Source organism: Perca flavescens, chromosome 5, assembly GCF_004354835.1.
Source record: "Perca flavescens isolate YP-PL-M2 chromosome 5, PFLA_1.0, whole genome shotgun sequence".
Classification (NCBI taxonomy): Eukaryota; Metazoa; Chordata; class Actinopteri; order Perciformes; family Percidae; genus Perca; species Perca flavescens.
This window is the reverse complement of record NC_041335.1, coordinates 31,712,724-31,740,080: the sequence shown is the minus strand read 5'-3', so window position 1 is coordinate 31,740,080 and position 27,357 is coordinate 31,712,724. Positions and strand designations below refer to the sequence as shown.

The 27,357-nt window shown below is 40.5% G+C and overlaps 1 protein-coding gene across 1 annotated transcript in view; it reads right to left on the bottom strand.

Moving 5' to 3' along the window:
* Positions 1-6,494: 6,494 nt before the first annotated feature.
* Positions 6,495-27,357, bottom strand: part of antxr2a (ANTXR cell adhesion molecule 2a) — an 81,945-nt gene continuing 61,082 nt past the window's right edge. The window contains exon 17 of the mRNA XM_028579023.1: positions 6,495-7,365. Within this exon, the coding sequence (XP_028434824.1) occupies positions 7,327-7,365 (39 nt within the window). The 3' untranslated portion in view covers positions 6,495-7,326. The remainder of the gene's footprint in view (positions 7,366-27,357) is intronic.

Genomic DNA, 27,357 nt, shown 5'->3' with positions numbered 1-27,357 from the left:
GTTTAAACGCACAAATCACTGCAGTGATGCCTGACGTGTGATGGGATGTGAATTTAGTCATAAAAACCTTTAAGGTTAATTTATTTTCTACAAATTGATCATGTGATTTTGTGAATTTCTCTCCTGCCGGAATAGAGACTATTCGTAGTGTCTAAGCTTCTTTAAACACATAACATCTTTTGGGTAATTCAGCTGCTTTATTCTTCTTTCAGATGTCTTTTCATCTCCAAAGTATTTTGTTTGTTCAAGTGTAGCAGTGTTGCTGTATATACTGAGCCCGTTTACATTACACATGATGTATAAGCTTGAATGGCAGCATGGTGTGCTGCTCCACTGTGACAAAATGGGACTTCATAAAAGAACTAAATCGAAATGTGGCACAAAGAGATTTGACAAAAACAACATATTTCTTATTTGCAAGCAGAGTTTGTTATAATTGTAAGGTTAACATTTTTTTTCAGAATTTCTTTTCTTGGAGTTATTCTTTGAGCATGAAGGAGTTGTTTTTTTTTGCACTTCTTTTCCACCGACTGTTCACTCACTGTCTTTTTTTTTTGTCGATATTATTTGTCCCTCCTTTGTTAATGCCTTCATTTGCTTGTCTTAGATATTCTTTGACTATTTCTTCTGGGACTTGATCCCGCATTTTCCAGTCCTTGCTCTGTATTAAGCACCGACAAAACTGCATTGACTGAAGACTAAAGCAGGACTCTGAAAAATATGATTTCACAAACCCAAAGAGAAAAACACAAGTTTCCAAAAAGTCTCAGCATATCAGGCCTGATTTGAAGTCATACATTCCAGCAAACTGAGTGACATAATGAAGATATTGTAGACATGTTGACATTTTGATCAGCTGATTGTCTCCTCTAAACTCAGATCTTATGACTATCTGTGTGAGCAAAATGAACCTAGGGGTTAATAACACCTGTGTACCGAGTCGACCGTTCTCTGGGATATGTTTTCATGCTAATCGAATATGACCAGTTTTAGCCCAAACCGCTAATTAGCTTATGAAGCTAGTTGTAGGGGCATGGGTAAAGTAAAAAGAAATTGCTATTTCTATACCACTAACAAGGCTCAAAATAGTATTTTTCCCCCAAGATGGCACCTGCCTGTAAACGCAAACGGTACGGTCTTTATAATCTATCTTTTTAATAAACTGTCTGTTGTGATGATAAGCGGAAGATAGCGGACCCAAATGCAGGGCGAGGCAGGCGATGGTTTGAGCTTGGGGATTTATTTTAACAGAAAACGGCAGTACAGAGACTGGAAAAGCACACGGAAAAACTCAGAGGGAAAATTTACAAAATCACGCAGGGAGAAATCAAAAACAACGGCAACAAACCAGGACACAAACAGACACAAACTGACGGGCAAAACACAAGACGATCTGACACGAGACACAGGGAACACAGAGGTTAAATACATGAGGTAATGAGAAAACAAGGAACAGGTGAAACACATTAGGAGAGGGAGAGTAATCAAAAAGGGAGGGAAAACACAGGAAGTAAAACCAGATAAGACAAGACAGAAAACCAGACTTTCACAATAAAACAGGAAACGGAAAAACAAACTGGAATACACAATACAAACAAGACCGAAAAGTACACAATCGCAATAAGACAAAACAGGACCAAAATACCAAACAGAAATAGAACAAAATACAAGGCACAATACCAAAACCATAACATCTGTAAACTTACAAAGTTCTCAATGCTTCGGTTTACATGGAGGGACCCTCATTATGCTACCGTGGAAGTGTGGTGCTATTTTGTTAGCCTTGTTAGTGGTATAGAAATAGTGATTTCTTTTTACTTTACCCGTGCCCTGACGAGTGGTTTTGGCTAAATCTGGTCACATTCGATTAGCATGAAAACATATCCCAGAGAACGGCTGACTCTGTAATCATGTATTAACCCCTAGGTTCATTTTGTGCCGTATTTCTCTTTTAAGTATTCAGTGTTTAGGAAATAAAAGTGTGCAGTGTTACATTGATAAACTTCTAAACTTTTTCATCCACTAATAATGCTGCCAGTAACGAAACTATGGAGGAAAAAAAAGGCAAAGATGGGTTACTACACGTGCTGTCTGGACGGTGGCCGTGCACCAGACTTCAGTCTAGAAACGTCAGCTTTTGCAGGATGAGTCATAAAGTCAGATTAGCACAAGTGTTTCCCGCAGCCAGCTGCGTTTAAAGCAACACGGCCTGTAGCTGCTGCTGATGATCAGAAGCACAAGAGTAAACCGAGAGGATAAGCAGATATTTTGATAAAGCAGTTTATAAAACTCAGTGATGTTAAACACTTAATGAAAATATGCTCCCTAATATCTCCAATAGCTGGAGCTAGAGGCTGTGTGAACTGGTCAGCAGTAATCAGCTTAGGGTGGTGATTTAGCCATACTGTCTGTGGATCAGAATGACACATTGAGGATGTATTTAGTCCACTTTACACAGAATCAGCAGTTGGACACAATGACACACAATGACTCACTGGTTTTATGGGGTTTTTTTTGGGTTTCATGCGGCTGTTTTTCAGTGAAATGTTAGTAATGAAGACTTCAGTAAACTAACAGACAGTAAACCATGAGCTGATGACTCGTTACTTCTCCAATTGTTTACAGCTCATCAGTGCAGCCCGTACAAATTCAACGCGTTGGTGTTTCTGTAGTAAGGCTGCAACTGACAATGGTTTTATCAGAAAATAAGGACCGATGCCTGTCGCAACCTTCCAAAGGTGTTGTTTATCCCACCTTATCAAAACTTATTTTCAGAAGTTTGGATGAAACAATGATTTCATGTCCAATGATGGATTTGAGAAGTTATTTTGTAGAATGAGAAAATGTGTGAGCACATGAACATCACGGTCACCCACTTAGAACATTAGAGGTGATGATGACACTTTTGAGAAAAGTTATTATGGTTTCATATTTTTATGTTGATGTACAGCATTAGTATATTTGGCTCTGAAAGGATAAAAAAAACTCATTTAAATTTGAACACTCATGACAGAAGCTGGTGATGAAGCTGAACAATGTCACTTCCTCGACTGAATGTTTAGTTCTGGTGGATAGTCTACATGTGAAAGGCGTGGTTGTTATTGCACTATAGTTTTCTTTAACTTTGCCCTGACGAAGATCGTTAGTTCCATAAGGTACTCATACTTTACTAGAATATTCCTATTTTATGCTGCTTCCTACTTCTACTTCAATACATTTGTCTGAGAGTTTCCAGTTACTTTACAGATTAACATTTTCTTCCAAAAGCATATCAAATATGATACATGGGTTATAAGTTAAACTACCTTACTGTGTATAAAGCTAAAATTAGCTCCAACTTAAAAAATGCTAATTACATCTTCATGCATCAAGAATAGTGACCAAATAATATCATATTTGTACTATAGCACTCTACAAATCAAGGGCCATTCTGCATAATGAGTACTTCTACTATTGGTATTTTTAAGTACACTATAATGATAATTCCCCTGTACTTTTACCTACATTTGGTAACTGTTTGAAACTTGTTTTACTTAGAGTATTTTTAATAATGTAGTATTGCTAATTTTACTAAAGTTAATTCTACTAAAACCTCTTCCACTGCTGATGTAGACCTGTAGGGTTAGACTGGCTGGTCTCAACCACTTGTAACTGTAACATTTTGGATTAAATCAAGGCTCATTATAAACCTCTTCTGCTTTTGAATACATGAAATAACTTTTTATTTCCTGGGATAAGTTTTTCATAGTCTTTGCTTTTGTATTTATCTTATGTTTACAGAAAAAAACTTGTTCATGTTTAGCAATGTAGAAAAAAAAAAAAAAAAAAAAAGAGTATGCTGTGTCTACAGAGCGGTTTACTACTGCTCAGGCAGCTTATTCCTCACAGTAACAGCTTTACATGGCTTTATTTTAAAACATATTTTTGTGTTTGGACAACAAAAGATGATTTCTTGAGACTTTTGGTGGCAGAAATGAGAGCAAAACCTGATTTCGTTAAACAACCTTCATGAGAGGAGAGTTTAGCCTACCAAAAAGTGGCAACAAGGACACATCATTCTCCATCTTTTACTTCCAACATGGAGCAGGGGTGATGGCATTTACACACAGACACACAAACACACACACACACACACACACACACACACACACACACACACACACACACACACACACACACACACACACACACACACACACACACACACACACACACACACACACACACACCCTCAGCTGGCATCTTGTCACCGCATGCAAACGTGGATAAAGCAGAAGGTGTACGAGTACATATTTTTACTAAATGCAAGACCTCATTTTTGGGGCTTTGAAGACCTTGGAGGGATTTTGTGTGTGTGTGTTTGTGTGTGTGTGTGTGTGGTGCCTCAGGTGACTGACTTCACAGGGGGAGAGGCTGCACACTGTCCACTCCTCTGTCCACACACACTGTATAATCACGCTCCCTGTCGGGCCCTATAAATCTGTAAGGGCCCAATTAAAGATCGCCTTTAGCATGTCCACCCCTACCAGCACACACATGTGTTAAGAAGAGTGAAAGAGAGAGAAAAAAAATAAATAAAAAAACACCGTTCGCTTTTCATTGAATATATATTTGACACAACAGACTGCAGTATAAAACAAGAACAACATAAAAACAGTGTAAAACTCATAAAAAAAGCTTTGGAGAAAAGATTGTTTTGGTATTTCGGTTGCAACTAACACACATATGTGCAGCTTGTGTGACTTGAACCTGGATTTAAAGGTGCTATGTGAATATAAAAAGGCAGTAGGAAAGACAAAAACTGTACAAGATAATTAAATGATAAATTACACATTTTGCACCTTAATTTAGATGTAAATAATGTACTAAGCAGAAAGTCGTGCATGCAAATCAAATTAAACCCAAAATTGAAAAAGATGTTGAAATAAGTGTATCGACAATTGTGATGATCTACATTTTTAGGTTTTAGTTGTATTTAAAGTTAAACAACTTGGCTGAAGTGAAACGGTTTTAAAATTTAAATAAAATGTCAGCACACTTTCTTTTACTTTTGGTGTTTAAATGACATTAAAGCCACCTAATTTAACAAGTGCAGAAATACAAAAATACTTATTTTTTTCATCAAAGGCATCAATTTAAAAAAGGCACAAAGAGATTCAACAATTATGTTTTTTTTTTTTAAATCTACAAAAAATAGGCATAAAAAAATGAATACTGTGTGTGTGTAATGATGTGTGGAGAGCACACAGAGGGAACTCGCGACGCGTTATTAGCAGGGCGACTTGTGTTGTGACTGCTATGTAAATATCTCATTAGTTCGGGTTAATAACATTCCTGTGCTCTTGGTTGTAACATAAAAAAAAGACAAGATCTAAGTGCTAAAATTTCCTCGTCCAGCGACTGTACAGAAAGAGGCTGATGAGCCTATTAAATGTCCGCCTGCAAAATTATGCAAGAGGCTAAAAACGTTTAAGTCAGACATAAATACCAGCACACCCGGAGGATTCGATTTGGAATTATTTATGTCCCTCCGATTGGAACCAAGAGGAAACAAAGGAATAATTAGACTGGCGTGTCGCGCGCCGCCTGTCCTGCGCGCCCTCGTGCCCACCGAATGTGAGACGGTCACCCATTTCCCCTCAAACTTGATGGTTGTTGAACTTATTTTTAGTGTCATTTGATAAGCTTCCCTGCTTGCACAGAGACATCCCACTGACCCAGCCACTGGTCATTGTCTATACCGCTTCCCGTCAAAGCTGGCGCGCTTTGTCAGGTTTCGACTCGAATATCCATTTTACATCTGAAGTACGGCATCCGAAGTGACTGGATCATTCGAGCCTTTTTCTTCAGCTGCTGCCCCCTTTCCTCCCCCACAGTGTTTCCGCTCACACTAACATCATTTGGGATTGGCGTCATGACAGCGTGCTTGAGAAATCCACAATATATATAAATATATATAAATATATATATATATATATATATACACCCTGCTTTTTGGGGAGAGGGAGTTGGGGGGGTGGAGGGGGTGGAGACATAATTTCTGGAAATGAACAATACTTATCCGTCCATCGCATCCGTTGCTTTGGGTTTGCGTTTTGGACGTGGTGCACCATCACCGTGGCGCCGTGTCCTCTTTTTTTTTCTCCTGTGAATAACGCAGTAATAGGTCATTCAACGTCAAAAGGCATAAAAAAGAGACAGCCAGGTCTTCACAGGCTGCTGCTTGCTGTTGCCTTTAATTATTTTAATTAAACTTTGAGATTCTGGTGCCGAGTGAACTAGTGAGTTGTGACGCGGCCGGGAAGCCCTCGGAGGATTGAGACGGTGGGCAGAGCAGTGTCGAGGCCGCTCCATCTATATCTTAAGTCTTAACTGATAGGCCGGTTTATGGGCTGTGATGTGCTACGCCTTGCTGAGCACAGAGCAGACTGCACTGAAAACAGGGGCAAAAAACACCAAGCGCCATGTCAAGGTCTTAAAGGCATCAATCCCTCAAACCTAGCTGGAGATCATCCTGGTCAGGAGGCTGTCCTGCGGTCGAATAACGCTCTATTAATTTTCTTGTCCCGAGTGCATAATGAAAGGAAGGTGTCTTAGAAAAAAAAAAAAAAAAACAAAAAAACTACAGGGCAAAGTCTTGGTGCCTTCCAATACCTTGGGGCATCCTGTCTACAATTTGTCATGCGTGTGCACTTCTCAGTGTTAAAATGACAAGATAAGCCAGTCAAAGGGCAGCCGCCAGGCATCCAGCACTGCCGAAGTTGGAGAGGATTTGTGATGAGACATTGCCAAAAGGCAACGGACTTCTGCACTTGTATGGCCCACTGGGATTATTCCGACTTCCACGCCAAAGGCAAACAGCCCCCTTTCTGCAGTTTTTTTTTTTTTTTTTTTCCTTTCTTTAGATAGCTTCCGTCTGTGTCCATGAAATTAGGTTTTTCACAGAAGGCACAATATGGTCAGAATATGTTAAGCCTTTGGTGCACACAAAAAGCTAACCGAGTCTGAGTGCTGAGTTCTGGGGCACCCTGTGCTTCTGCTCGGCTTTTCGTCTTCTTTTTAATTTAAAAGAAATCTTTTGGTAATAGAAAATAGGTAGTAAATAACTTAATGTTTAAGAGTTCATATTAAAATTTCACCCTGTGTGCTTTAAAGGTCTAACAGCATAACAAAAAACAGAGGAGAAACTTTGTGCACAAAGTAGAGCAGAGTGAACAGATAGTGGTTTTAGCTGCAGGACTAAAGATCTTCAAAAAAAAAAATGAAATTCTTCTCTTGTCCATAGCGATCTGCACATGTTGGTCTTCACACAGTAGTCCTTCTTTTCTACTGATGCTGCACACGGTTGAAATTAATACACCGACCCTGAAAAACACAGAGAGGAAGAGAAGAGAGAGAACATTACAACCTTTATAGTTAATAACTGCCTCATACTTATCTGCAGTTATTCAAGTCCAGTATTTAAGACCTTATTTGACATTTGCTTATATTTCTAATAAGCATCTCCTATTATTTCCCTATGATCCCTAATTTACATAAAAAGTGTAGTCATAAGGTCTATCTATTAAAATATTCAAAATAAAATAATGTACATAACAATAAAGACAATATAAAGATATAAAAACAATTAAATATGTCTTTTGATACATACACAAGTAAAAACAAACCAGGAGAAGTAACCGTGGGAGATAAGAGGTTGTGCATAATTAACACACATAAAACACACAAAAAAAACACTTTTCACAGATAAACCCATGACAGTATAATTTCAAGAGAAATAAAGTAAAACAATTGGCAGAAATTACTGTATATTTAAATCAAATCAAGCATCAACTGGTGAAGCAGAAGCAAGTGTTCCTGTTCTCTCAATACCATACTGAGATTATGGACAAAAAAAAAAAAAAAAAAAAAAAAAAAAAAAAAGACATTTCACTTTCTTATCCCTGTGCATAGTCTCACCCAACGTGTATTTGTGTGTGTGGATTAGTGTCTAGGCAGCTGTCTGAGCCTCTCGGTGCAGCGGCAGCCTGCTCACCAACAGTAGGCCGACTGGCACCAAGAGGGAGCTCTCGCACAGCGAATCCCCAGCAGCCAGCGGGCCTCCAACCTCACACTCACAACTCAGGCTCTCTGTACCTCTTCACCTCTCTCTGTCTCGGTCAGTGAGTTTACATGTGCTTACTGTAACCTGCTCACAACATCATAAAAAGGTAGTTACGTTATTCTTTATTCATTCATCTTTGCTAAGACATGGGTCCTCAGCATCCTTTGACTAGTTATACATATTTAGAGGCAGTGAGCAGCATCATCTGTGGACAGTGCCCTACTCAACAGCAATAGCAGGAATATTATAGTGTCATATCTGTCCATGCAGATGACCAATGCAATGGCAACATGACATCACGACTTCGCGTAAACATACACGCCACTTTCTAAAGCCAAGTGGCGTGTTATCTGTACGCATTTTGAGAGCCGTATACGGCGGATGGGTTGGGTTTAGGAAAACAAGAACGGGGTTGAGTTTAGTAAAAGAAAAAAGCAGCGGTTGAGTTTAGGAAACGTGACATGTGGGACACGAGTCCTGTTTGACCCATCCACCACCCCGACCAACCTCGCTACGCGGATTTTCGCCCTTTCATATTACTCGCTACGGCGTGAATTCACATGCAATCGCAAGGTAATGTAAGTCAATGGAGGCCAAACGGCATTGATAAACACGCTAAAAAGAGAGTATGCGTCTTGATAACACGCCAAAAAAGGCATACGAATTGGCATGTCATTTATACGCCACGTCATGAGATCAGTCTGGCAATGGGGTGAATGGAAGTGTGTTTGAGCTGCTCAATGCAGTAACAAATTACTCAACAGCACACCACGTTTGTTCTCATGAAGACAGTTTCTTAATCCGAAAGAAGTTCATCAAATGTTGAATAAGTGAGATGAGGTTTTCTTTTAAGTTTGGTGAACTGACCCTTTAATATGCAACACATACAGTATTTCCACATAAGCCACACAATCATGGGAATAAGAAACTCCAAAATAAAAGCCCCCCTCCCCCCCCCCCATCGGTTTTGAACTCAGGACCTTCTGGCTGTGAGTGTGAACCGCTGGAGAACCCCGTTTTCATGGCCACGTAGATGCATAACTGAATCTCTACCTGGTAAGTGCACATGTACATGCTAAATACAGAGAAAGTATCCCTGTGGCAGAGGGTGCCAGGATGAGAGAAAAAAAAAAGATCAGGACTTGTATCCATAATAAGACTATCCAAAGTCCCACTGGAACAGAAATAAATCCGTCTGAATAGGATGGTTTCCACAGCTCAAAACAGAGAAATCAGATACGAAAAAAATGGTGTGCTTTCTCTAGAGAGACTGTCCTCTCACGGTCTTGTCTATACAAATGCTCTGACCAAAATAAATCAAGCTGCAGCTTCCTATCACAAAAGCAGCAAAACTTTAATAGATTACAAATAAGCCAATGTTGGTTTAAAAATTGGTTAAGAGGAAGGAGAGAAATGTGATTACTGACCGACTGCATGGTACAGTGAAATAAGAGTAAATACGGTATGCTTTCAGATTTGTTCTCATTTCTCATGTGAATGTTAATGTACTCTGGGTGTCTCTTCTCTCTCATTGTGTTTCTTGTTCTCTGGATTTCCATGTTTATTAGTTGTTATTGTCCAGGCCTGATTTCCAGTGACTGCATTTGGTGATAGTACTACTTTAGTTGCTGATGCAGACCTTGATGTAGTAATGGTATGTTTAATGTCCAGCACTTCTCTTAGTCAACTACATACTTAATCACCGTAGTCTTGGTTGACTAAGAAATGTAAAAACTTTTTGCTTTGGTCCTTATTAAGGTTTGAGTTTTACGAGATCCTTCTGCATGACGACACTCATCTGCAGAGGGAGAATCATACTGGAGAAGCTGATTTGTTAATGAAATTCTGTGATTATTTGTCGACTAAAAATGTCTTTAAGCGATCACAGCCACTGGTGTTGAGGGAAATCACTAAGGGACCGTTTGGTATTTATGGAATGGACCACCGGAGGAAAATAGGGTAAGGTCTTTTTATTATTTGTTGAGGGGAGGGGGGGGGGGAAGAGAGGCCCAACTTTTGTATTCATATAAACAGCAAAATTTCAAAGTGGCTTATTTGGTGCATATTTCTCCATGTAGCTCTCAGTCTCGGCCCTCCTTCGCTACCAGAGGGGTCTGACCCATGAGTTTGCTGTGGGGCAGTGAGAGCACTGCTCCCCTGGTGGCTGAAACTGATAACTGCATTGTTTAAAAACATGAGTGGAATAATTACGTCTGGGATGACCAGATATTTTGTAAATATCTTAGCTAAATAACACAAAACAACTAAATGGTGGTAGGTAATACATCTGATTTCATATACTGCTTAAAATATTTCCTGGGTGACGATGGGAGCAGCAGGACGTAAAAAATGAAAATTAATGTTGCTAGTCTGGACATCTTACTGTGCCAACGTTGCAATAAAGGTAAACGTTGCAAGAAATAAACGGCGAAGTGGAGGAAGCCTAGTGACAAGTCCATAGCAACCAGTTTGTATGCTACCCAGAGTGCTTTGCTGAATGGTCTCAATGTTTTATTGTTTTATTTCATGTGAATACTAGTTTACTAGAGGAGTAACTTAGTATTTGAAGTAATGCAGTAATGCAGGAAGTGTGCATTTAGTTTCCATGCTTATTGTGTTTCCACAAAAACCTTTAGTGAGTAAATCTACTGAAATGGCCACCACACCATAACAGAGGAGTGGGATGCGTCAGATGAGAATGCAGAGGTTTCGGCACGCATGTCATTGCTGTAAAAAACAACGGTAATCTGTATATCTTTGCCAAGCGCAAACCGGTGCACAAGGTATGATAAATTATTGGGGGAGGGTCATGCCTTTTTTTCAAATCGTTTTGTAAGGTCATAGAAAAAATATTACTAGCGAGGGGAGGGTCATGTCTATTTTGACTTAAGGTCCCAAAACTCCTCTGGTGGCCCCTAAAATAAATAACGAAATTAAAATTTTTGTTTCAGAGGTGTGTGTAAAAAATTTGACCGTTATGAATTAGCACAGAATGTGGTATCAAAAAGACATGATTCATGTGCTGAACTGAATTTGCATTTAAATGTGCACATATTTGAGCTACACATCTCCTTCCTTTTTCTATTTTTAGGAAAACAAAAGCACATCCTTGCACATACAGGCCTCGCACAATCCAGGTGGATGCTTCCCATTGAGGTATTGTGGACAGAAGTGACCAAGACATTGGCTCCTGAGCAGCAGAGTGAATGCAGAAGTCAGCAGCCAGTTCCTCTGCTGCGGGAGCTCTTACAGTATCTGCACTACAGTCTGGCTCGGGAGCAGAAGTGAGCACGGACCGACTGTGACGAGGGCTTTAGACAAGCTGGAGAATCTTCCATTTCTCATTATTTGGCAGGGCTGGTGGGTGTTTGACGGAGGGGTGGGGGCTTCGCTCCATCTCTGCATGGTAAGCCCCTCGACGTGTACCCTCTGCAACTAATCTCACACAGTCAACAAATAAGGCACATCAGATGCTGTTTTGGCCACGGCCAACTTAGCGGCTAAGTTCAGTGGATTTTACGGGTTTTACGACGCAGGGGCTCGGTGAGGGAAGAAGTGCTCTGTGCGGCGGCAGAATGGCAGGCGAAGCCGGGGGGATCTGGTGCGAGGGCGAAGCAGGTGCAGCACAATACGGTCAAACCCATTCCAGCTCCCCTGTTCCCAGATGAGCGGGGCCCGACTTGGCAGGGAGCGCCGCCTAGTAACTGGGCCATGTTGGAGAGATGGAGGCCCACCTGTGCCACCCGGAGCGGCAGAACAATAGTCTGAATACATCAGCACGGGATGTCAGCGAAATCTCATCAGACGGACGGGAGCGTGACTGCAGATAGATGGGTGGGTGAGTCAGGTGGAGAGATGGAGAGGTGAAGAGACAAGAGGAGGGGGTCGGGTGGATGGTCAGACAGAGGCATCCACTTCCACATGAACACTGTAATTAATAAGGTTCATTACAGACACTCCACTGGCTAATGGGAAAATATTGAACCGAGATATCAAACTAAACTGATTGTAACAACATCCAATGTTGATACTGTATGTCTGAGAGGTCCAACACACAAGTATATAGTTTTCAGCAAAGATATAAAAATCAATCCTTAAACTGATGATTGCTGTTCATCAAACATTAGTAGTTAGTCTGAAATTAAAGAAGTCATTGTAAAAAAAAAAAAAAAAAAAAAAAAAAAAAAAAGATAATGATGATGAATAAATTATGATTTGAGGCAGAAAAAGCTGCAAATTGTCACACTGAAGAAGCTGGAACATACTGTGCAAATGTTTGGCATTTTATTGGATGAACAACTTAAAATGATTAATCTGTTATTAAAGCGGTTGATGAATGTTCTTATCAATTCATTCATTCAGTTCACTGCAACACTTATAATATTTTTTAGTAAAACCATTTTTAAAAGAATTCACAACGCAACAAGGAGCGCAAATTACTCTTCACCGTTTACTCCGAATTCTGTTCTGGAAGAAAATTGTTAAATCTTGCGTAGTAATCTCAGCATCTGAAATAATCCCAAATCTGCATGTTGTGGAATAGATCACTATCTGACCGGAGTTTTAGCCATCTACACTGAAGTCTCATTAGCGGGCCCTCGCTGCGTGTTGACAGGAGCAGCAGAGGTCCACATTTGCCTAGTCCTCAGACAACATGTTTGTCACTTGGACTGTTGGCGTGTAACTTGAGGCAGAGCTCCAGGAGTGAAGTGGGGAGAGTGTGACTGTGTGTATGTGTTTGATTTTCCTTCTCATCTCTCGCAGTGTTCGCAACGTGAGCAGCTTGAGTCCCCCAGAGCTGCAACTCTCTGAGGAGCTCTGCAGATTTAGGAAACAGACAGCAGCCACTTAGAGCTCAGACCAAACTCTGGGCCATTGTATGTTCTTTTGTTCTCTTGAAGATTGTAAATATAAATTATAATGGTCTTTTCCAAACAATATTTTAAAGGATCCTGATGGTACAGAGGAATATTTTTTCTTTCTAGTAGTTGAAGATCTGAGTGACTAACAATCTAACTACAAATCAGTTGCCACATGGTCTGGTTGGGGTTTTAAGACCTCTAACAAGATAAATTGAACAACTGGTTACAATTTGCCTCCTTCACTTCATTACAGAGTATATTTTTTATTCTGCATAACATTTGGGGTAGGTGACAATGTCTGCACCCTTTGTCTGATGCCCAAAACAGGGGATGTTGAATGTGTATAGGTCCAATTTCATGACTCCAACCTGGGAAAAGATCACTTAAGTCTGGGAGGTTGTGCAAACATTTCAAAAGACGTCATTTAACTACAGGAAATGCTGGCTAGTTTAATGGTTTTAATGATATGTGTGTGCACTGCACTCATGTCCAAACACTGCTTCAGCTGGGTGCACCTGTTTGGAAAGCCACATCTTCAAACAACCATTCAGTTATCCAAGAAACGACCTAAAGTAAACAATGTCTTGGAGACAGTTGAAGATGAAACTTGAAGCGTTTGAAATGTTTGTTCTGACATCTTCAGAGTGCATGGAAAGCTTTTAGTGAGCAGGCATAGCTGTAAATTGCAACTGGACACGTCTTCCAACTCACCAAAAAAATGAAACAGTCATATTTTATTTGCAGCTGTATCAATTCATTGTGTGCAGGTACTAAATCGGAAGGGTTTTAGAACAGCGGCTTCATGCTGGTCGGTGCCCAAACTGTCGGTTCACCTTAAAATCATAACATAAACACACAGAAAACTCAAAGGTCATTCTGTAGTCTGGTAGTATGCGACCCAGAGTGGGAATCAGGTACACTTGTGTGTTTCAATTCATTGAATTTCCCTCAACTTTTCTTCTAGAATTGTGAAAACAATCTTTGATAATCTATTAGTTCATCAAAACTACAACTAAAACATGAAGTTGCCATGTGTTTGTCTCTTCTCAGAACCAGTTTAAAATGAGTCTCCACAGCATTTTTTGGAAGACTCATGAAAGGAAATGAACAAAGCTCCCTTCCAAATGTTTGTATTGGCTTGTCGTATTAATTGATTGCATAGTTTGTCACGTTTACAATATCAAAAACCAAAATAAGATGAACGAAAGACGCCATCCATTGAGGTTACAGAACGAATCTCCCATCTGGACTTTAGTGTGAAAACACTTGCAAGCATGAGAGTTGTAATCCAGTTGCAAGATGCTTATTTTGCAGTGATAAGCTACAGGCTTTGAAAGATTTTATCACCAGAACAGAGACTTTTTTTTCCACATTAGAGCTTTGCAGCCTATACAGTATCTTAGTTAATCTAGGGTTTACTTAATCCAACAGCAACAGGACGACGGCAACACTCATCACATTATAACACTGTTGTTTTGACAAAATGTTAATGAGCTGAACAGCATTTCAATACGGCATCATATAGCTGTTGTAGATGTTCCACTTTTTACTGCATGAACTACCTATAGTATGTTCTGCTGCTTCACTTCCACCTGAAAAGATGTGTGGTTTCTCTCATCAGGTTTCAGAGATCACAAGGAATGTTCTGGTAATGACACACAAAGAGAATCATTGCTCTATGTGTAAGATCATATTAGGCACATCACTTCTTACTTAAGTGGATATGTTTGAGACATTTGGGGTTTTTAACAGGGACTAAGAAGCAGTCTGACTGACCAAAACTGACTGGTGTATTCAATCGGTGCATCACTAGCTATGCTACGGTTTCACCTTTAGGAGAGACATGTTTACATTTATATTTCTTTCCATTTTTGCATCATTACTAATTATATCTTTATATACTCCTTGAGTCTGTAGCAGTAGTGGTGCCATTTATGGGGTTTTTGTCAGTGATTATTTCGATCTGGAACTCATTTATCATGGTCAATATGGTAATAATAGTGGTTTTAACTTTAAATCCTTAGACTGAGTTTTACTATCACAGGGTTTAATTTAAAGTGTCAATTTTAAATCTGTGTTAATAATTTAAATAAATGAGTGGAGCGCCTTTGTAGCCAAGTGGTTAAAGCGCACACAAAATTACCACATCGTCCCGGGCTTGATTCCAGCCTTGGGACCTTTGTTGCATGTCATACCCCAGTCTCGGTCTCTACACTGTCAAATAAAGGGCAAAAATGCCAACAAAAAAGTAACCCTTAACCCCAATTTATGTTTAAACATATCCAGGCTGGTGCAATCCACCCTGAGTAAAAGAAATTAAAATGTCTTGGTCAAATTAACATTCATCCTCTATGTTGGAAGCAGCAGACATTTAAGTAAAAAAAAACACAAAAAAAAGAACTCCACACAGTGTCATCATCCCTCTTCAAGTCGCTGCCTGTCGAGCCTCAGCCACCAGACATGTGTTCTGTTTTACTCCGTGTCCTCTGCCACATATTGAACAAATTAAAAGTTCAAGTTGGACGGAGAAGCACAGCTGCACGGGGACAGAGGAGAGAGCCAGGGTGTGAGCAATCCTCCCTCCACAAGGCTCTTCTCACAGCCCCTCGACCACGCACACGCACACACATACATACACACACACACACACACACACACACACACACACACACACTGCCCACACAGCGCTGCCATCTGGCCTGCTGGGAAATCAGAGCCACCTGAGACTCGGCCAAATACATGATGCTCGCTGACAACTCGGGCAGTTCTTCTCATTGTAAAGAGATGAATAAATATTATACAAGCACATAAGGTACATGGGAGGACAACATTCTAAAAAGAAAAAAAAACACTTTCACTACTATGAAGTTTAGCAGACATCTTGGAAGGGGCTGGAAAAAAAGTGATGCCTTCTGGATGATTTTCCTGCTCCAAAGCTGCTATACCAGGCTCCAGTCTTCTGGTTTCAGCCTTTTTGTCAGATTTTTGAACCTGAGCTGGCTGCAGGGATTTGCTCCCATTCAGACGCAATAGCGTTAGTATGGTCCAACACTGCTGGGAGATAACGTCTGTTCCAGTTCATCCCAAATGGTTTGGATGGGGTTGAGAGGTCAGGGCTCTGTGAAGGCCAGCCAAGTTCTTCCACACCAAACTGGGAAAACCATTTCTTTATGGAGCTGGCTTTGTGCACGAGGACATTGTCATGTTGAAACAGGACAGGGCAAAACTTGATCATGCTATGCTATCAGATTTGAGTATTGATGCAGACACAACAGTAACCCTCTTAATCCAAAGCCTGAGCGATAACAGCGATATCAAATCAAATTTTATAAAAATCCAACCTAAAAGCAACACTGCCTCCAATAGAGAGCCTTAGTGTGATTAAAGTGGTGGATGATGGGATATCAGGCTGTGATGGCTACTTCAGTGACCCAAGGAGCAGAGAGGGAGTGAGCGACAGCTTGCAGTAAAAAGTTATGCTAGCAGGCAGCAGCATATGGTCTCCAGACTGTCAGAGCATCGCTGGCTCCCATTTCCTGCAGACAGGAGAACATTTTACTGAGTGGCGGAAAGAGAAACTGATGGTGAAGAAAAAGGTCCACTTCTTTGGTCTGATTCAGCAAGCAAGCATTTCTGTTAGTTGTTTTCTTGAGGTCTCTACTGCCATTTGGAAACAATGTTGATCAGACCTCCAGTCCATGTAACTTTTAAGCTTCTTGGTGCAAAACTCTTTGTCGTAATTTCTCTTCTTGTTCGTTCATATCAGTGTGAATTGTATAGTGACTTTATGATAGTTGAATTAGAGCACAATATTGAAGTGCTTTTTGACATTGATTTACAAATTTGTCAAGATATCTGCTCTTCCTTCTTAAATGTACAAATTCTTGCATCTTAAGGGCATGTTCGGTATTTATGTCATTAACCAGATAATATTGAGATCTGTCATTGACTCTAATATTTGCTCTCCTGTGCCACAGCACTTCTCTAAACTGATCTGCACAACATCATCAGCTGACAGTGTTCAGTCTGTATCCTAGGTATTGTGAAGCAAGAGCAGGTCACCAAAGAAAATTATGAATCTGTTAAAGCAGGAGTCTCCAACGTTTTTTAAACCAAGGACCCCTTAACTGAGGGAGAGATGGAGCAGGGACCCCCTACTACTAATATTGTATAAAATGAAGTTGCATATTCAACTGTGCCTACAATTAAGTGTAGGGCAGCCTAAAGTCTTTATATACAGTACAGGCCAAAAGTTTGGACACACCTTCTCATTCAAAAAATTCTGAAAACATGTCTTATATTTTAGATTCCTCAAAGTAGCCACCCTTTGCTTTTTTGATAGCGCTGCAAACCCTTGGTGTTCTCTCAATGAGCTTCATGAGGTAGTCACCTGAAATGGTTTTCACTTCACAGGTGTGCCTTGTCAGGGTTAATTAGTGGAATTTTTTCCCTTATTAATGGGGTTGGGACCATCAGTTGTGTTGTGCAGAAGTCAGGTTCATACACAGCCGACAGCCCTATTGGATAACTGTTAGAATTCATATTATGGCAAGAACCAATCAGCTAAGTAAAGAGAACGAGTGGCCATCATTACTTTAACAAATGAAGGTCAGTCAGTCTGGAAAATTGCGAAAACTTTGAATGTGTCCCCAAGTGCAGTCGCGAAAACCATCAAGCGCTACAACGAAACTGGATCACATGAGGACTGCCCCAGGAAAGGAAGACCAAGAGTCACCTCTGCTGCTGAGGATAAGTTCATCCGAGTCACCAGCCTCAGAACTTGCAAGTTAACAGCAGCTCAGATTAGAGACCAGATGAATGCCACACAGAGTTCTAGCAGCAGACACATCTCTACAACAACTGTTAAGAGGAGACTGCGCGAATCAGGCCTTCATGGTCAAATAACTGCTAGGAAACCACTGCTAAGGAGAGGCAACAAGCAGAAGAGATTTGTTCGGGCCAAGAAACACAAGGAATGGACATTAGACCAGTGAAAATCTGTGCTTTGGTCTGATGAGTCCAAATTTGAGTTTGGTTCCAACCGCCGTGTCTTTGTGTGACGCAGAAAAGGTGAACGGATGGATTCTACATGCCTGGTTCCCACCGTAAAGCATGGAGGAGGAGGTGTGATGGTGTGGGGGTGCTTTGCTGGTGACGCTGTTGGGGATGTATTCAAAACTGAAGGCATACTGAACCAGCATGGCTACCACAGCATCCTGCAGCGACATGCCATCCCATCCGGTTTGCGTTTAGTAAGACCATCATTTATTTTTCAAGAGGACAATGACCCCAAACACACCTCCAGGCTGTGTAAGGGCTATTTGACCAAGAAGGAGAGTGATGGAGTGCTGCGCCAGATGACCTGGCCTCCACAGTCACCGGTCCTGAACCCAATCGAGATGGTTTTCGGTGAGCTGGACCGCAGAGTGAAGGCAAAAGGGCCAACAAGTGCTAAGCATCTCTGGGAACTCCTTCAAGACTGTTGGAAAACCATTTCAGGAGACTACCTCTTGAAGCTCATCAAGAACTATTTTAACGTTAAACATACATGTTGCACAGTGATTCCTTAGGATTAACTGTATCTGTGCACAGATAGCTACCTTAGTGCCAGAAAGCCTATCATCAGTGGGGATTAATATTTGCTAATAATGTTAGATTCATGTTAAGACTTTTTAATTTGAAAAAACCTTCAAAAATGAACGATAATTTGGAGGCCCTCCTGCAGTGACTCTGAGGACCCCCTAGGGGTCCCGGACCCCCTGTTGAAGATCTCTGTGTTAAAGTGTAAGCCATATGGCCAAGCAACAATGGCAGCACTAGTGACATCAAGTTGTCCGTTATAGTAAAATAGAAGTTAAGGAAGATTAGAATGCTTGCTTAAAACGTCTGATGCATGATGACCTGGTGATTGCAGGTTTTATTATATTTCCTGTTTTCTGTTGCAGAATATTTCAGCCCTTACCTGTTCACTCATGCACTCATGTCTAAAAGGACACAGCTCTTGACTTTGTATCAGCTGTCTGTTGTTGCAGAGATAAGTGGTATCTCCTGAAGCTTGAACATGGACGCCACAGTACTGTAGGTGCAGCTGTTTCCTGCCGGGGCCTCCTGCTTGCTTCTATTACCCACCCTCTCTGCTTTTTTCAGAGCAAGTGCACATCATTGGCAGCTAAAAGCTCTGGGCACCGTCCCTCTGGTTGTTCCAGAGAAATGCCAATCGTTTTGGCGTCGACGGGGCCCTCACAGACGGCGCAGGAAGGCACAGATGGCACTAATGGACGAGCAGAATCCAACCGAGGGACCGGGACAGAGCCACACCGGAGCGCCGTCCAAATAACTGTAGTGTGAATGTACTGTATGGCCAACGTGCCGCTCTGCTCTAGCGGGGACGATGCCACGGCAATGCGGCATAAAGAATTTAAAAGGATGAAATAATCATAAGAGAGGGGGATCGTGGGAGGATCGGCGTGGAGCAGTGCCAGGAGGATCGGACAGAGGAGGGATTGTTCTTGGGCTGATATGTGCTGAAGTGAGTTAAACGGACCTCGTCCAAGTCAACCCACTCCAGCCAGACAACTGGGTTTACAGCTAATGGATTGACTGAGAAACTGTCTGTCAAGGAAGAGCCAGTTTATAGACAGCACCTTCTACTGATACAATGATACCTTTGTACAGCATGTGAGCCAGCTAATAGCCTGTTTTACGACCCGTGAGGCGACAGACTTACATTTAGACTTTTTTGTCGCCCAAATCTTTCCCTCCATTTCCCACGTGATGCCCACATGCTGCAGATTTGGTTATGCGAAGCACAAAAACATCCCTGTCTCTTCTTTTTTTAGCTAGTAGTGCTAAGCAGATGCTTGTAGGAAGAACTAGTCACAGCTTTTAATGGTGCTAAGAGGACACTGAAAACCAGTTTGGAGCTCAGTGTTCTTTTGATAAAAGTTTAAATACTTCTGAAGGGTCACGATACCTTAAGTTTGAGCCATTTCCAGCCTTCTGTGTGGTTTCTAAAAATGCAAGTGGCTTTGGGAGCTGGGAGAAAAAGTAGATAGGTGGGCAGATTGGACAAATTGTAGTGTGACATTTTAAAACTGCAAAAGAGCATACTATAGATTAAAGTTTCTCAGGTGCGAGTTAGCGATAGAAAATTCAGTAAAAAGAATTTGAATATTAAAAGATGACACAAGTAAGATACTAAGTTGTAGCACACTCGGAATGAAAACGTGCAAACTGGAGCAGCAACTGAATTCCACTAAAAGAAAAAGGAGCCAGTTCTGCAGTGAACACACAGCTGTTGAGTGTCCCAAAAGCTCCATCTGCCTTAAAACACGCTTACACAACATGTGCAAGCCTTCTGAACAAGGACTCCAAACACAAACCAAAAATAAAGAGGGGGGCATTTGTTAATTTTTCTTCTGGGTGCCACAGTGTATCAGCATCCACAAAGAGCCAGTGGGCTCATCTGTACTTTTAAATTACGTGTCATCGCCACAACTGTCCTCCCAGAGAGGCCAGGAGAGACGCCACAAACACTCAGAACTGCACTTAAAACATAAGCTCACATCATGTCTCCAGGCCACGGCCCTATCAACCAAACAGCTCTTGTATTTGGTTAAATAAAGTATGTGCAATATTTGCCTGTTAATACTCCACTGTAAAATGTGTCTGTTTTATGCTAAATGGAATAAACCTTGATGCATACAGCACCCCACACCACTGATGACGAAATATGGATTAACAGCATCCATGATTTCAGTGTCACACAGAAACAGAGCTAAATGTATACCCTATAGCAAACAATTCCATTTCTATAACAAGAGGTGTTAAGAGGATGGATGAAGAAAGCCGTTATAAACTTCTCTGATCATGTACACCGATTTAATACAGGACCTTCAATAGCAGTAGCATTTTACTATCTGCATCTTCAATAAGACAGCCTTTAATATAAAAAAATAACTGTTTCTTTCAAAAATAAATATGGTGAATATCCATTTGGTCTAAACTTTGTAGTCTTTAAATTCATCTGTCAATATTAAAAAAAAAAAATTAGTAAACAAAGGTTTTAAGATAACTCATTAGCAGCAATGTGTTTTACTTTGATGCCAGTCTTTTTTTTTTTTTCAGAGTAAGCAGATATATTTTCAAGTGCTGAAGATCTCATTTTGGAATGACACTCTTTGATTGGCCTCAATTTTTGGAGAGTGTCCCTTCAGTAAGTGTAAATGTGGGAGTGGGTGTGTGTTACTACTTGTGTTCCCTGCATGGTTCCCCCTCTTCCCCCTCCACCAGCGGCATGCTGGACAGGGTCACATATGATCTGCTCTAAGCGGAGATGCAGGCCATGCGACAGGGAGGGCCAGTAATTGGAGTGAGCTGTCAAGATGGGGCGGTGTGTTTGTGTGTGTTGTGCACGTGCCAGGGAGGCTCCCCTCCTACAGGGTGGCACATATTAAAGTCCCTGATGAGACTAATGCAGGAAGAAATGGGTTTGGCGTTGCGCCCTGTCGAGAGGTGAAAGGGAAGGCTGGTCCGGGTCAAAAACGACCTGAAATAAATCTGTATGAGTGCAAGAAGGGAAAAAAAAGGCAGAAGAGAAGCTTTATTTGTAGGTTTCTCTTCCGTGTGTGTAAATTATTTTTTAATTGTTCAACCGGATTTGATTTGCAATGAATATTCCGTTGTTTTTTTTTCCCAACTGATTCTTTATAAAAAAAAAAAAAAAGGAACTTTCCGTTTCCCCAATCTAAAAAAAGAAGAAGTAACATCTCATATTTGTTTCATTACTGAATCATTGATCCTTCAGACGCAATTAGCGAGAGAGAGATCACAGCCCTCGTTTCTCTTTTAAAGAGTTAATCAACAAATTAAAGATGCAGCTTTGCAGCTAATGACGCGCCGACGTGAACTGCCAAAAAAATGCAAACGCTTTCTTGCAATTGACATGATTAACTACGATTACACAAAAAGGTAAAACAAAAGAATGAATGGAAAATTGTGTCCAATCAAAGACACAAAGAAGATAATTGCGTTGCGGGTTGATGAATTAATTATTATTAGTTTCTCTGATAATCTTGGTTTATTTTACTTTGCCAGTAGATGAACATCTGTAGCTGCCTTATTAGTGTTCTGCTCTGACAGACAGAAAAGTTACTTCTGAAACACATTGAATCCTTTTTAAATTGTTTAATCAATTAGTCTGCATCATTTTGGGTATTTAAGGTTTTCGTTTTTTATGATTTTGCCTTTTGATAATTATGATAACCCCCGTTTATTCCCTGTTCCACAATAAATATGAATAGTATTATTTATTCATGCCTTTTTTATATTGTATGTAATTATATAACTTAACTTATATTGATAGCTGTGTTTTATGTGTTGAGAGCGGTGTTTTATGTTACCAGAGTGCCAAAGACGAATTTCCAGTGTATGTAAATTCAGTGGACAATAAAGTTTTATCTATCTATCTATCTATCTATCTATCTATCTATCTATCTATCTATCCATCCATCTATCCATCCATCCATCCATCCTGGTGTTTCTTTTCAAAACATAACATTTTAAGAGGTGTTGATGTAAATCTACTCAATTTTACTCATCTTTCAGTATCAGTTAAAAAAATTACATATAATTTAAAACATTGCATAATTCCTTATTTATATTAAGTGTTTTGACGCACAAATGAGATTTACATCATTTAAAAGGATGATCCCCTGTACCCTGTCAGAAAAAATTATTAAAAAGTTAAAAAGACACAAAGTTTAATGCAAAACACACAATTTTAATAATGATTTAACTGACAGATAGTTGATTTTTTTTTTTTGCATTTTGAATATTAACTCTGTGTTGTGCTGTATATTTAAAACGTGTTCTGCTTATTTAGCAGAGCTCATAGTTGATTTACATTAAAGGTTCTGGGTTCATAATTCACAACCAAAATCTGTCTTCATGTTCAAAGTTAAATCTGATTTTACTGCAAAAACTCCAGCTTGTTATTTACGAGGCTGTAAACTAACAGGGTGGAAATACGAGCGTGCAGCGGCGGCCTGCTACACCGGGTGGAAAGGCTCGGTGATAAAGCATCTTGTTAGCTCTACTGAGGAAAATATGCTTATCAAGCCGCATGTTAATACAAGCGGTAAATAATGTGATCATCGGCCAGCGATGCTGGAAATATAACAGCGTGAAGGAGCCTGAAGCCACACTGACAACAGGGAGGTGTTGTGTGTTTTTTAGTGTGTGTGTTTTTTTTTTCTTCAAACATGGGCTACAAACTGTGAGAACTGGGTTAATGTGACCTGAGCATTGAAGACATGAGCAGCAACACACACTAGGTGGACCCACAACAGGCATTTTACCAAACACACACACACACACACACACACACACACACACACACACACACACACACACACACACACCCCTCACACTGCAAGGCAGGATACACCGTTACAAATCTATTTAACATGATAAATCAATGCTCAACACTAACTAGAAACTGATCTTTAATTAAGAGCTTTTACGGGATGCTGCTGCACTCAGGTCTTGTGCTGTTTTCAGGAATCGGCAAAGTGAACTAAAACTGAATAATCTTTATGTCATTTGTGTACGTGATTTGGAGCATATATGTGACTGAACTCTGTCTGTTGAAGTTCTTCTCTTTGTACATGTTTCTTTGATTAAATAAAGGTTATTTAAGCCTAAAGACTGCATCTTAGTAGACTACCCACCCATGTTTACATAATGCATAAGACAAAATAAGCCTGGAGGACACCATAAGCACAATATTTTTTAACACTGACAACTACTACCTTTATACTAAGTATTAGTGGATATAGGAGGCAGAAGGACCATCTCACAGAAACATCAACATTACAGCCTGGCAGGCCTGTATTTTGTAAGTTGCAGTTTCCATCCATAACTGTTCAGTTTATGCACAGTATAAAATCAGGGAGTGCATCTTTAAGACTGACACAGAGTGCTACACATTTAGCGGAGGTCTTGGAGTGTGCTCTATCTATATCAATCCAGATGATAAAAGATACATCTGCTTTTTTAAGGGACCCCCCTCTTAAGCTGCACTGCAGTTCTCACAACTGTCCTTAGTCAATGCTCTAGGCTACGATGGTGGAAACGACGACTGTGAACTTGAGTCTACTCTGGTTGACCTGGGAGTTAGAAGAATGGGGGTGGGAGCCTTGATTTGCAGTATGATGAATCGTCACACAGCATGCTCAAAGCTTCCCTGAGGCCCACCAGTGAACCTAACAAGTTTGGCAGGCCGACGCAGCCCTCTCAGGCGCTCGCACTGTGTTGCTTTGCGAAAGGAGGGCGGGTACTGCCTCTATGTCTTGATGGAGACGAATCTTGGGCGGACTGTTTATTTGGAGAAGGGGTGTGAACGGCGCGCAAGTCCATCAAATCAATTAGAGTCTTTTGCAGAGACGGCCTGGCTTAGCTTGGGCTGAAGGAGCTTGGCCAGATCTTTTGTGAGGGGTTATGTGAGTCAGAGTGTTGCCACAGTCAACAGTCATGACTTGTGTACTCACAACACCAGTATCAGTGGGGGGAGGAGGGGTGAAAAGCTTGCATATGGCCAGAGCCAGTGTGTCACATTTGGGCTAGAGTTCACATTGGGCTCAGATGCTCACACCAATGTACTCGTGAGAATTGTCGAGCTGCAGCACTGCGGTCGTGTTTGCGGGTGAGATGTACCAGCTTAGAAGTGATGGGTAGAAAACGGTAGTGTCTGCATCCACTGTGCAATATCAACTGCATGCATTTAGCCTCCAACTTCTCCTGAACAAGTACTGCAGACAGTGTTTATTCAACTAAATCGGAAGAGTGGACAGTCACCTCTAGTACCGTTTACACCTGCTCTAACTATGGCTCCAGGAATAGAAAGTGTGAGTAAATGCATGTTCTGAGTGCATTTCCATTGAATCCACATAATGTAAAAAGAGAGGAGTGGAACAAATGCAGGAACTACAAACAGTTATGAAGTGAACTGTGTAAATCATCGCACCTGCAAAATGAGAAGTCATCGGAGGTTTAGGATTGTATATGCAGAAACAAGTATATATTTAAATTTTCTGAGAAAGTACAAACTCTTTTTGTTTATTTCTCTTTGCGTAAAGCTCCATACTTTACTAATGTTTTTATGTTCCACTTACAGTGGTCCTGGATGACTAGAGAGAGAAGAAGTATTCCTGTCAATAATCACACTCGGATCCTTTCCAGGTAAGTTAACCTAATAAATCAACTAACAACCGTGTGATATCTCAGGTGATGGAGCCTTTCTCACCTTGACCTACTACTTCAGAATATTCGCAAATTAGCCTGTTATCCTGTATACACTTTCCAACGTGTCTGATTTTCTTTTTCTTTCTTAAAAGTGTGGAATCAACAGACAAATGTTTTTTTCTGCTATAAACAAATGACTGCCTTTCATGAGCAGATGTGTGTTTAAGTCCAGCAAAAGGAGGCAACGTTTGAGATGTAGGTATAGTTATTGTACTGTTATACTGTACTGTATATTTAAAAATGATGTTCCCCTTTCCTACAACCTTTCAGTAGAGCCTGGTAAAGAAAAGTGGGATGCTGTAGAGTTTGTCTCATTGTGCAGCCAAATTGGGCATGTGTGGTTTCAATGTTCCATTAAGGTGTCACCCTGCGCCCTAAGCTTTTGCAGCATATACTATTATCATATCATATATAATAATAATAATAATAATAATAATAATAATAATAATAATTCCCACCTGTGCTCCGTCAAAATCCACACAGCCACTAGATCTTAGTTAGGTAAACATACTGTACACAGAGGTTGTTTTAGGCATTTCAACAAATCAATCAAATGTTTTTCTTGTGAGTGCAGTCGTGTTAAACCTGTGCTTTTCCTGCTATATCTGCTGCAATGTGCTATAACAACACCTATTTTCATAATCATTTTAATACATCTTTTATCAAGCAGAAATACCTAACATTTGCTGAATGCACAAATGAATCAATCATTACAAAAAAAGTTGAAGCCTTTTAAGAGAACTATGGGTCAAATTACAGTAAATGCAATTTTTTTTCCAAGTATCTGCCAACATTTAAGCCAAGAGATAGGCTTTATTTATCCCAGTGGGAAAGTTAAGCATTACAGCAACTTCGAAAGAAATAAAGAAAATATATAGATTCTACATATTTCCATTTTTGCTCTAAGCTGCTGTTACAGTATCCTGGTGGAAGAGCACAGCCACAATCTGGCCCTCAGGTAGTGAGGATAACATTTTTGTGGCCCCCTCTATCATCAATGTTGCCCATCCCTGATATAGAACACTATTTATACGGAAATATATCACAAGCTAGTATCCTTAGCAACTCATAACTTCAAAATGTCAACTTCCACATGTGCAAAAGAAGTTTCCGTCACTGCTCTTTTCATGTTTTCAAACCTTGCAGAAACACTGATTGCACTGTTTAATTCAGCAGGTTTTCAAGCTCTGCAGTGGGTCAACACTCGTTTCAACTTCTGCTGCTGCCATGAGCACAAATCTGAGTGCGATCTGCATTATGTTAATTTATTTGCATATGTTGGGAACTACAGACATTCCCTGTTGCCTGAAGCCTAATCTAAAACACTCAGTACTAAGTGTAATTATTCAACAGTGTGGAGCCATTCTCTACTTCACGGCATTAAAAAGGCTAATATAACTGCTGTTTTCCTAATGGCGACGTTGGTGGCAATGCAATTCATTACCATGTGCACAATGCAAGTCTCAGAGGATATTTCACCAGGAGGACCCACATATGATGTTACATTGACTGGCCGAGAGCATTTCGTTGCAAGTTTCCAAGTTTTTTGGGGAGTCAAGCTGTACTGTTAGGGTGACATGCATGCTAATCAGCAACGCCTCATCCTCTAGTCCTTTATTATGCGCTTTTCAACACAGTGTGTCAAGATTATTTCGGAAAACGCCAGCTGTCATGTTTTATGCATTCACTTTTCAGTTCAATTTCTCTTTGACGCTGCGGTTGGAAAATGCAGCCTGACTTGCGCTTCAGCTTTTACATTTTACAACGTGCAGGTCATTCACTGCAGATGCTAAGGCCTTGATCGTAAGCCAGCACAGACTAGACTACATACAGCAGTGATGGGAAATGACAACAATGTAGCATCTGGAACTCAGTGTGTTGGGATACAACTTAATTGTGACTTAACAGCTTTCCTGAAGGGGTAAAGCACACGCAATTTTCTGGGTGACTTAATCATTCAAATCAATTTCTAGAGTATAATACTGAATGCCAACAGATGTGTCTTCAATCTAAGCATTGTTTTGTTTTTTGCAAGATGAAACTGAACCACTCTGACATAAACGTTATAACCTCACAGTATGTTGTGTG